General features: G+C 49.2%; 2 protein-coding genes across 2 annotated transcripts; one reads left to right on the top strand and one right to left on the bottom strand.

Moving 5' to 3' along the window:
• LOC8067498 lies at positions 3766-4848 on the bottom strand. The gene has a single exon (XM_002440015.2). The coding sequence runs from the start codon at positions 4688-4690 to the stop codon at positions 4166-4168; it is 525 nt and encodes a 174-aa protein (XP_002440060.1). The 5' UTR covers positions 4691-4848; the 3' UTR covers positions 3766-4165.
• On the top strand, positions 7085-10254 carry LOC8080104. The gene is made up of 3 exons (XM_021446834.1): positions 7085-7780; positions 8931-9118; positions 9285-10254. The coding sequence occupies exons 1-3, from the start codon at positions 7144-7146 to the stop codon at positions 9816-9818; spliced, it is 1359 nt and encodes a 452-aa protein (XP_021302509.1). The 5' UTR covers positions 7085-7143; the 3' UTR covers positions 9819-10254.

The following is a 12157-nucleotide window of genomic DNA, read 5'->3' as shown; positions in this document are numbered from 1 at the left end:
CATAGGTGTGTAGAGAAGTTTATGACCGGATTTATGATAGATGGCCGTACTATCAAGAGGGGCAAACTTGTTTGCATATCGGTCATCTAGTGCCACTTGAGCGATCTAACTTTGCATACGTCTCAGGATCGAGTGGCGTGGCAAGTTTGAGAGGCTAACTCCTTTGGGAAAATGTTTGTGAAAAGCTAACACACTTGCACATGGCGGTGTACACTTGGTGGTGTTGGCACATTTGCAAAGGAGGTGGAGTTCCTAGGGTTGAGAGAGGTGTGGGTTTCTCTCTCCCTCCCACCGAGCTTGCGAGGCGGGATTCGGCGCTTTTGAGAAAATTAAGTGCATATTTTCTATTGCGCCGGTGGGAAATTTGGAGAAGTCGCGGGAGTGTTTCTCAGTTGGAAACACTCACCGGACGCTCTGTGCGGAGGCACCGGACGCTGGCCTTTAGCGTCCGGTGTGCTGTCGGGTGCAGCAGAGTGCACCGGACGCACCGGAGAGAGTCCGGTGCTCAGCGTCTGGTGTGCGGGTAGTTTGGCGACCCTCTCTGCGCACGAGTCCGGTGAGCACCGGACCGTCCGGTGCCCAGCGTCCGGTGACCGTGCGAGTTTGCGGAGCTCTCTGCGCATGAGTCCGGTGTGCACCGGACGCGTCCGGTGTGGACTAGTTGAGCGTCCGGTGGTGCCGTGTCAGGCGCGCGTGCGCAGTAGCCGTTGGCGGCAACGGTCGAGTTCAAACGGCTAGTGACACGTGGCTGACGCCTGAGCAACGGTCGAGTTCAAACGGCTAGTGACACGTGGCTGACGCCTGAGCACCGGACGCTGGGAGTTGAGCGTCCGGTGGCTCCCTTGAGCGTCCGGTGCCCACGTGTTTTGCCGAGTGAAAGGGCAACGACTAGTTTAGCCCTTGGGGCTATAAATAGAAGTGGTGGCCAGCCTTGGCCGGTGCTGAGCACCCTTGGGACTTAGTGTCCATGCTTGGGGAGTGCTAGTGAAGCCTCTAACTCACATATGCTTGATAGTGATCATCTGATTGTGTGAGTGAGCGATTCTAGTGCGTTGCATTGAGAGATTGCATCGAGTGGCACTAGGTGTTCGTGTTGCAAGCCGGTGGTGCTTGTTACTCTTGGAGGTTGCCACCTCCTAGACGGCTTGGTGGCTTGTGACTCCGTCGAAGCACGCAAGGAGATTGTGCGGTGCTCCGGAGAAGAGATTGTGAGGGGTACGGTGCTCACCCTGCGGGGATCGCGAAGAGCAACTCTAGTTGAGCGAGACGTGAAGAGCGACAAGTGATCCGGCCGGGTCAAGTGCTAGAGCTTGTGGTAAGCACTCCACGTGGGAGACTGTGACTTGCGGGTCACCACTAGCAAGAGGACCGGCGGCAACCTTGGAGCTTGTCTCAACGGGGACGTAGCTTGGTGGCAACCAAGTGAATCTCGGGAGAAAATTATTGTGTCAACTTTGTTCTTCCTATTGGTTTGCAAGTCCCTAACACAAGCTTGTTTTTATATTTATATACTTGTGCTTGTGTAGTTGCTCTTGTAATTAGTTAGCTTGTGTAGCTTGCTAGTTACCTTCTTGCTTGTGTAGCTAGAAGTAGTTCCCTTGCGTGACTAATTTGGTTTGTGTAACCTTGTTAGTCACATTGCTTAGTTTGTGTAGCTAAGTAAGTTACGCTCTCTAATTTGGCATTAGTTGCCTTGTTATTGAGCTTGCTAGTGAGCTTAGGCTTTGTGCGCTTTGCCTCACTAGTTTGAGTAGGAGCTCCCCCGGTTTGCAAAGTACTAGTTGCATAGGTTTGTGTGACCTTGCTTCTTGTTTTGGTTAGGTGAGCTCTTGATAAGGTAGCACCTTGCTTGCTTGTTTAGGATCTTTTCAAGGTGCTAGAGAACTTAGATAGAGGGGTGTAGTCTTGGCTAGACCGATAGTTTTAATTCCGCATTTGTTTTCGGTTAGCCGGCGTATTAATTTTTAGAAAGGACTATTCACCCCCCCTCTAGTCCGCCATCTCGACCCATCAGGCAGCGGGGGCTAGGAGAAAGAAGAACATTGAAAAAAACAAATGCTCGACAGTCAGTTGTTGGATAGACAGCTCCCCCCGAGAGGCTGAAGTCAATAGTACACAACAACCATCAACCTTCAATGTGACAAAATCCCGGAAACTTTACTGTGCCTGCAGCAGTGAATTTTTATTTGGATCAGGTTGCAAATCAAAGAATTCCCAAGTTTAAAGTCAAAATTCTGCCTTGTCTTTGAAATATAAAGTTGGTTCACTCGTTTCTACCTTTGTGTTTGAAATATGAAATCGGTCGACCGATCAGCACTGCAAAGGCAGAAGTTTTTTCTCCTTTTTCTTTCTCTTTTTTTTGGGCGATTTAGTACCTTTTCTGATGGTTCTCTGCAGGTAGTTGCATATAGAAAATTTGAACCCTTGTGTCTGAACAGTTTGACACGACAGTACTACGCCGTGAAGCTGTGGAGCAAACGGCCAACAGCGCTGTGCCGCGGCAACTTTGTCCAAATCCCATGCATTCGCCTATTTGATTTGAAGCAAAGCAAGGTGTGGTCGCGCGGCGTATCAGTCACCGAGACCGGCCGGTGCCATGGCATCATCTCATCCAGTGCCGGCGACCAGCTCCATGCGCCAGCCGTGGTTCGAAGACGCAAGACGGTGCTGCGTGCTCACCGGCGGCATCCGCTCTGCCGGACGTGATGCAGCTGTAGGCCAGCAGCGCCTAGCTATTGCCTATAGGCTCATGAATATGCAATCTCTATCTGAAGTCAGCCAGTCACATCAAAAAATCTCTATCTGAAGTCAACGAGCGCGCTAGTGCTCCCGCTTTGCTAGTGTCGGTCAACCCGATGCTGGATGAGTTTGCTGCTCTGCTCGTCACCCGTCCCGGGGCACCATAGGCTCTTGGCTTCCTGTCGGAGGGACATGCCTCGTTGTGGGACCCTATGTCGATGGGCCCTTAGTGCACGGCGGACCATGAGTCGCCTTCATCATCTCTCGTGCGAGGCACATCAACGGGCGCTGTAGCGCTGTTGGAAGACTCACCCTCTCTTGGTAAGGCTGCGTGGCGGTTGGCTAGGTTCACCGAGGAGGTGGTGGTGGTGAGGGAGCCACCGCTCATCAGCTCCCCTCTCAAACGGAAGACGTCGCCCAAGCGGACCTTGTCCCTTCGAAGCAGATGGATCGTTACTCAGAAGATGGACCACATCCCAATGTCCAAGCACAACGAAGTTCTGCTCTGAAAATTGAGGCTCCTGGAACCTTTGGCACCGCCTTACTCTATGGCCAAGCGTTCCTACGAGTCCTACTTTAAGGGCGACCTCTCGACTACAGAAGTTGAGGCCTTCGACGAGTTGTTTCTAGCTTGTAGAGGGTTCCACGTGTAGTTAGATTGATCCCATTGGATCTCAGGGTTATCATATTTGAAATGTAACCCTTCAGATTTTGGTCGAATAAAAAACAACCACTCTCATATTTTATTGAATTTCTCTCTTCTTAATATAACCGACGACATTGTCAACTCACACGAATTTGATCTAGCGAGATTAGTCTACAAGAGAACTAGAGAAGCTGCATCCAAACAGTCAAACACCTAGGCACTGATGATGCAGACGCTCGCATACTGTACGCAAAGATAGTACTGGCGGACAACGACACATAGTACTAGGAAAAAAACATTGGAAATGCCAACTTTTTTCCAGCAGAGTACGTAATGCATGCCGAGGAGCGAGGACGAGTTAACTAAGTACCGTTACCGTATTCCGAAGGTGAAACAATGGCGACCGATTCGTACGAGTTAACAATAGCTACTCCGGTAGGTACGTAGATTGTAGCTGTAGTATATTGTACACCAGATCCCTACACACACGTTCCAATCTTTCACACGCATACGCGTGTGTCCCTTTTGCTCCCATGGCCGCCACCGCCAAATTAAAGTCGTGACAAATCCTGATCACTAAACAAACATCACGAAGGAAACTGGAAAGAACAACTAAGATGATGTACAGTACTAAGAGCTACGAACGCTGACGAAGTCAAGCTAGTTATGCACACGTAAGAAACATAGGACGTTGCCGCCTAGCCGGCGCCCGGCGCCGCCGTTGCATGCCTGCATGCGCCGACGATGCCGACGACGAACGGATCGACCGCGGACGCCGGATCAACCGCGCACGACGCCCGCTCCGGGCTTGTAGACGGCGCCGTAGTACCCGGCGCGGGCGGTGAGGCGAGCGCTGCCGACGGCGATGCTGCGGGCCCTGCGCACGGCGGGGCCGCCGCCGACGCGCACGACGACGTCGTCGTCGGCGCCGAAGAACTCGCACGGCGCGTCCTCGTCGATCCGCCCCACCGCCACGCTCCGGCTGCGGACCGGGACCGTCGTCGTCGCCGCCACCGAAGCTGCGGCTTGGCGTAGGGACAGGGCGCGGAAGAGCTCGTTGAGGTCCTCCTCCTCGTCCCCGCCGCGGCGCGGGGAGCGGGAGCTGAACGTCGCGGCCTCCATGGTAATCGGCGCGAACCCGCCGGGGCCGCCGTACGCGCCCGCGGGCGTCGGCATCCGCCCCGCGCACGCCGTCATCTGGCGCACGTACGAGTCGCACGCCCGCGACAGCGCCCGCACCGGTGCGCCCAGCCACCGCCCCAGCTTGCTGCTGCTGCTGCTGCCTTTCGCCTTCTTGCTCCTCATCTCTCCACGCCGCCGCACTGCCGCAGCTGCACGATCACGAAGAATGCCAGCCGGGAACCAACAAGAAATCACAGTGGGAACCCAGCGATATGGAAGAGTGGATGGAGTATGGAGAGCCTTTCAGCCTTCTGCTTTTGTAGGAGACACGGAGACACCGAGACAGACGCGCGCGGGCGCTGCTCAAGTCAATGGCGAGGTTGGTGCGCGCGCGCGGGGTTGGACAGTGGACGAGGCGATCGATGTTCAAATGAGCATGAGCAGGAGATGGTTGTCTTTTACCGGTTTTCCCATAATATATATATATATATATATATATATATATATATATATATATATATATATATATATATATATAAAATAAAGAGAAGGATGGCTAATGGCTGCCGCTTGCTTCGTGGAAGCTAGAACACTCTTGCTTCATGCTTTGAACTAGTTGCAGCGCCAACATTTTGTAAAGGCAAACAACGAGTGCCGCGATGTGGTCAAAGGCGCTTGGGAAAGAAATGTTCAGCAAGACAGCAAGTGACTGAATAAACACACCGGAACTCCGAACTCGTCAAAGTCGCCAGTAATTTGGCAAACACCGGATGCACAGGATTAATTAGCAAGCAGAAAGACCACAAGCCATAAATGGGTTATAGGGTTTCGGGGACAGTATTTTTTCTCTCACAGCAATATTCGTTTCGCATGTGCTTCGGTGCAGGTGTGCAGGTCAGATGGTCGATGTGCAGCGCACGCAGCTGCTGGAAAAGAGCGTAGAAAACTGGAAATGGAATCAAACTGAGCATGTGAACAACGTTTGTCAAGCGTTAGCGTGGGTTTATGTTATGCCCTTAATTTCAACTACTTGAAGAAGCTACCTGATAACTCAAGGGGTTTTTACCATTTTATTATGCGCTGCAAATCACATGCTTGTCTTGCTGCCTAGTTTTATCAGGACGAGGAAGAACACAATGGCGATGGATCACTAGATCACATCGTTTTTCTCTTACTTTTTTCTGAACATGTCGAGCGATATTATCTAGGCCTTGTTTAGTTCCCAAAAAATTTCGAATTTTGATACTGTAGCATTTTCGTTTGTTTATGGCAAATATTGTCCAATTATAAACTAACTAGGTTCAAAAAATTCGTCTCATAAATTATAGACAAACCGTGCAATTAGTTTTTGTTTTCTTCTATATTTAGTGCTTCATGCATGTGCCACAAGATTTGATGTAACGGGGAATCTTGAAAATATTTTGAATTTCGGGGTGAACTAAACAAGTCCGAGATTGAGTTTGTCTGCGTTGTTGGCACGGCTCTCACCTGTCCTTTTACTGTTTCACCATTCTCATAACTTGAAATAGTCAAGATGGAATTTAACTTTATACTCGAGAATTCTTTGAAGCAAACGTGATAATATAAAAGTTTTTACTTGCTGACAGTGACGGCCGGTATCAGCTTCCACCTTCGACATGTACACTAAACTAAGGTTTTTGGCAATTAGCATAAGCAAGCAGATATGCACATATTTACAAAGAAAGACTGTACAGAAATTAATCAAATTATCATTGAATATAAGCACCCCAGAGCAGATAAGAGCAAGTGACACTAAAAATTTTGACTAGTTCGCAAAAATTTTTAAGATTCCCCGTCACATCGAATCTTTGGTCGCATGCATGGAGTATTAAATATAGATGAAAATAAAAACTAATTGCACAGTTTACCTGTAATTTGTGAAATGAATCTTTTGAGTCTAGTTACTCTGTGATTGGATAATGTTTATCAAATAAAAACGAAAGTGCTACAGTAGCTAAAAATCAAAATTTTTGCAACTAAACAAGGCCTAAAGCTGCTCTTGCGTGTCAGTGAGAGACAAGAAGAGGAGAGAGAAAAATAGATTTTGTCTACAGTAGATCTATAGTAGTAGTGTCTTGGCCTTGTTTAGTTTCAAAAAAATTTACAAATTTTTTTAAATTCCTCGTCACATTAAATTTTTAGACGTATGCATGAAGTATTAAATATAGACGAAAATAAAAACTAATTACACAATTTTGTCGAAATTGACGAGACGAATCTTTTGAGCCTAGTTAGTCCATAATTGAACCATATTTGTCAAATACAAACGAAATTAGTACTATTCATATTTTGTAAAAAAATTTGCAAGTAAACAAACCCCAGGAGGAGCCAAATCCACAGAATCCATAACAAACGAGCCCTAAATATTATGCTGAAAAGATAGCATCCTGTGCTATTTGAGCACACAATCTTACCAACTGATATGATTTATTGTCTCTAAACTAAAATTTACGCTCTCTCTGTTTTAAATTATAATACATTAATTTTGCTATGTTCTAAATTTCAAATTGTGCCGTAGCAGATTTCCCCGTTTTCATCCACTGACCTGACCGGACCTGACCTGACCGGTCAGACCCAACCCGCGGCTCTCTGTCTCGCACGCACGCTCCGGCGCCATGTCGTGGCTCGCGCGCTCCATCGCGGCCACCCTCTCCTCGCCGCGGGGCTCCGACGCCGACGAGGCTGACTCCGACCCCGCCTCCGCGCAGAGCGGGGCAGGGCCGGAGGAGGAGGATTCCTCGCCGCGCGACCGCAGCCCTAACCTGGGCACTGTGTCCGGGGAACCCGAGCAGCCCGGCACGCCGAGCCGCGGCGTCAAGGATGACATCTCTGAGCTCACTGAAACGCTCACCCGCCGCCTCTGGGGCGTCGCCTCCTTCCTCGCACCTCCCCCAAGCCCGACGGAGGCCTCCACCCCGCGTGCCGCGATTCCGGCACAAGGGGAAGAGGAGGGGATTGAGGATGGGGAGGAAGCCACGGTGCTGTCCCCCCGGATTGCGGGGATTCGCAGCGATCTGGCAGAGATTGGCGGAAGGGTGCGGAGCGGCTTCTCGATGCTGCAGAACAACTTGGCCGTCGCCGAGATCTCGAAGATCGCCTCGTCGCTCCTGCCGTTCGGGCAAGGGGAGGCGGATGAGGGGGAGCCCGTGCCGGGCGTCACCGAGGAGGTGGTGGTGTTTGTCAGGCACATCTCCACGCGGCCCGAGACATGGCTCGATTTCCCCCTCTTCATCAGCGAGCGCTACGCGGATGGTATGACTGAGGCCCGTTAGTGGTGTGATTTTTCAAAATCACGGTGCATTTTGATGAAATAGAGCGCCTTCCGTACATGTATGCTCTACTTAAGCACTTGGTGACGTTGAAGGGAAGTGATTGGAGGGAAACTTGGTTCAGAACTAACAATTGATTTTTGAAAGATAATTAATGATCGTTAAATTCTTTCACTTAATTTTAACGAGGGGATTGCTCCTGCCATTACTCATAAATAAATAGAAAAAAAATATTTATTGGATTATAGTATGTCATTGATTTAACCCTTAAGAGGTACAAATTACTTCTGCATATCTTTTGCACAAAACAAGGCATCCCATAGTGATTACATTTGTGAATGTTGCTTGACAAAGAGTACTAGTAATTAGTTCTCAAATTTTAAGTTCCAGGTTGTTGAAAGGCACTGAAGTTAGTACTTTTGCTTCAATTGACTTCTGTATGGCCAGATTTTTATGTTACTGGGGGAAGATAGGGTATGAGTGAATGATGCTTCAGTTTTGTTGACAAAGAGTACTAGTAATTAGTTCTCAAAATTTTCTGGAACTTTCACATTGTAATTAATCTTTGATGAATGTTTGAGTACCCATAGTTTCTTATATGTTGGAATTTTGAATGCTTTGTTATACTGCATAGGTTTTCTAATAATTTTATTTATGGTCAGTGAACATGGATGCATTCTGTATTTGGTTACCGGTACTATTTTATTTATGGTCAGTGAACATGGATGCATATAATTTATGGATGAGAAAGTCAAAATGTTTACGGATCAAATCATCAAATTATGATTCTGCATCCTGCATTATGATATGCAATATGTAATACTATTTCCATGAGCAGGGAGCACCTTTCAAAAAATTTGTTGTCCGCGTGAGTGCTGTGTGTTTTATTGATGACAAGAACAAATTCCATTGCTATATGATTTGTGTTCCAGTTGTAAATATTTTCTGGAATAAGTAGATTATGTCCTATGTTTGCCTGTTTACTCGTATCTTCATCAGATTTTTAATCCTTGAATGGTTCACCTTAGGCTTTATCGTTTTTCCCCCAAAATGCAGTCGAAGTTTGTGTCATGGACCTCATTGATTTCCTTTATCCCATCGTTGTTTCTTACACAGTTTCTTTCTTTCTTCAGATTTCGAACTGTCAGATGCTCAATACGTGCATGCACTGTCTATAGAACACCTTGTGCCAGGCTTATCAGATTTAAAGATTCAGATTTGCTCTACTGATATGACTGAAGCATGTTTCTGGAAGATCTACTTTGTGCTTTTGCACTCGAAACTCAATAAGCAGGATGCTGAACTTCTTTCAACGCCACAGGTATTATCCTGGACCATGCATATAGTATATATATATCTCTCTTGCGAGCCAATTTTTTTTATATAATTATGGATTTATGTGCTCTGTCTATTGCAAGGGATGAGAGGGTTAGTAAATAAATAAGTTTTACCAGCTAGTTACCTTAATGATCTTGTTATCTACACAGATCCTAGAAGCAAGGGAGCAGTTGTTGCAAAGTTTACAGTCTCAGAATAAGAGGGGATCCAAGGTTTCTGGTGAATCATCAAAGAGTTCAAATGTGTTCGCTGTTCCTGGTGAATCATCAGAGAGTTCGAACGCGTTCGCTGTTCCTGCTGAAGAGAAGGTGATTGAACCTTCAATCATCCGAGATAAAGCTGACACTCCAGAGAAATCATCGTTTGAAGAACCTTCTTCTGATATCACGCCTGTAATAATGTCCGAAAAATTCCCAATTTCAACTACTGAAGTGGAAATGGTTGACAAGTCAGTGGTTGAGGAAGAGTTGGCTGTGACAAAGGAGAGCAAGGCTTCACCCATCGAGTCCAAGCTTCGGTTCGAGGCTGACGAAGAGGAAGTCGACGAATGGCCTGACGACGATCCTACCGACGAGGTTGGCCAGGCAGGCAACAGAGCTTCACTAGGGCGGGAGGAGGACGTATCATTCAGTGATCTGGAGGACGACGAGGACGACGATGATAGGAATAGAAGGGATGGGTAATAGGCAATAGCCAAGTTGGCAAGGTAAGCTCATGGTCTGGTCCTGGCGCACACTCATGATGATCCCCGACACTCCGCGCAACCACATGCTGGCTGGCTTCATTGGAGTAGTAGGGCCGAGATCACATCCAAGGATCATTGCTTTGTTATTATTAGAGTCCAGAAGTAATGAATCCAAGCAGTTGCTCGGTCTTGGATACCCCCTGATGCGGTATCGTCATAATAAGCATGTCTCTTGCCGCCCGTGTTATTAGTGCTAATGGCAAGTACTGCATCTGTATTATTGGCCCCGTCCTGTAGTTTGTACATAGAGCGCGCTCCCGGCTGGGCCTTGTGTAAACCTACCACTACTGTGTCGATCTGAACTTCGTTCTCGCTGGTCCATTTCATGCAAGCAAATAATTGAGATCTGAATAGCTGATCTTGATGAAGATTGGCAACTGTGTCTACTCATGATATTCGCAGTCGGTGTTCGGCAAAGCTATCGTGGCCTATTGATTCTGCGCTGCATCAAGCAATCAAGACCAATCGATCTCTTTTTTTCCCCAATGGAAACATATTCAGAATCTGACGTTTGATGGTCCTGAGCCCTGACAGCACGTTAACCACGCAACGGCGAGCGCGAAGCATCCCAGAATCAGTGTCCGTCGGCTTGGACGGAACACAGAAGGGGTCGGTGCAAAGGCCCGGCAGCGGCGAGGCGAGGGGACACGCCGAGGGGAATGGCCGGCGGATGGCGCTCGTGGCGTGCCATGTTCTTCTGCGTCAGAAACCGCGCGGGGCAGCAGAACCGAGTCAGGTGGGGCGCGTGCGGGCGGCGGCGAGGGAACGACGGGACCATCCGCCTTTCGGCGGAGGCCGTCCGCCTGCCGGGCCAATTCCGGCAGCCAGCGTCGATCTCCCTTTCACTTCACAGTCTAGTGAAGCGACCGACCCACCGGGCAGGGCATCGGCATCGGCATCGGCATCCGTTCCGCTCAGCATGTCTCGCGGCTTGCGCGCACGCAGGTTGCCGGCCCTGGCCCTTGGGTGCGGCGTGCTGCCCGTGCTCCGTTTCGCCTGCGGCTGCGAGCGTTTCCGTGTGACCTGAGACCATCCACCGGTGAGCGGTGACTGGTCGGCAGAGCGGTCTGGATGGATGGAGCCCCATGTGATGTGAGGCCGCACAGAGGGAGCTGGTGCGCAGCACGCACCAAATCCGCACCTGACGACGGCGCGTGCAGAGGTGCAGTCAAACTGCCGCACGCACATGGGCCGGGACGGACGGACACGTCCAGTTGCTCCGGCCGGCCGGCCGGCAAAAACCGCGGCCGGTACCTTCTGCGGCGTTCGGCTCAAAAAAAAAAAGAAAAAAGGGCACCCAAATGCGTGTACGTACTCTGTACCGGCTTTACCGTCTCACGCGGCGGCATCAACGCGCGTGCGTGCGCGGGCGCGAGTGTCACCGGCGGATCGGATGGCACGTCGCCGTCGGGGAACTCGAGCTTGTTTAAGGGCAAAATTAAGGACCTGTTTATATGGGGATGGGGATCATCATCCGGCGGGGAAAGCGTGTCTGATTATGTCCGAGATCTCGAGCGTCTCGATGGGGACGTTGCGGTGCGGGAGGGTCTCTGTCCTCTTTCCTCGCAGGATTGGAGACGGAGCCCATGTGCGCTGCCTGCATTTGGCACCCGATTCTTTTTCTTTGGCCACATTCCACATTGTAGCTGGGAACAGCGACTTGTAAAAGCTGATACGGCTTCCTATGGAGCTAATCGCTTCAAAATCTGCAACCAGGGCAACAACTTTTTAGAAGCTAGTAATAGCTCTTTGTTCTTCCGGAGGAAGAGAGAGAGAGAGAGAGAGGGAGAGGCTCAAGAATGAAGAGTGCTGCTGCCCAACAGGGCAACCAAAACCGAAACCTCGGTTCAGTCTTATAGTACATTATAGAGGGTCTAAGCTTCTATGTAAATCTTTAGTGACCCCTAAGGCGTTCAAAGACATTGTTGTATCGTATTTTTTTCTGTCTTAATATAAAAGTGTGCAAACCTTTTACATGATGTGAGGGAAAAAAAAAACCTCAGTTCAGTCAGTCTGAACCTGCCCAAACAGGTTACAATGGACCCAACATGGCAACATCCCCTCCCGGCTCCCAATCGTGCCCCGCCAGAAGCCAGAACTGCCAGCCAGGCCATGTAAAAAGGACAAAGGAAAATACAGCAGCTGGTCCGCAGAAACCACCCATAACCCAGCAGATGTGTTTGTCACTTGAGAGCTACTAATACTATTTCAGAATGTCAGGTCGCCAATTGGAAGATTAGGAGGGCAAGCGCCATCACGCGACAGGCCAAACGAGGC

The sequence above is a fragment of the Sorghum bicolor genome, chromosome 9 (assembly GCF_000003195.3).
Source record: "Sorghum bicolor cultivar BTx623 chromosome 9, Sorghum_bicolor_NCBIv3, whole genome shotgun sequence".
NCBI lineage: Eukaryota > Viridiplantae > Streptophyta > Magnoliopsida > Poales > Poaceae > Sorghum > Sorghum bicolor.
The sequence above is the reverse complement of the archived record's forward strand: the minus strand, read 5'-3'. Positions and strand labels throughout refer to the sequence as shown.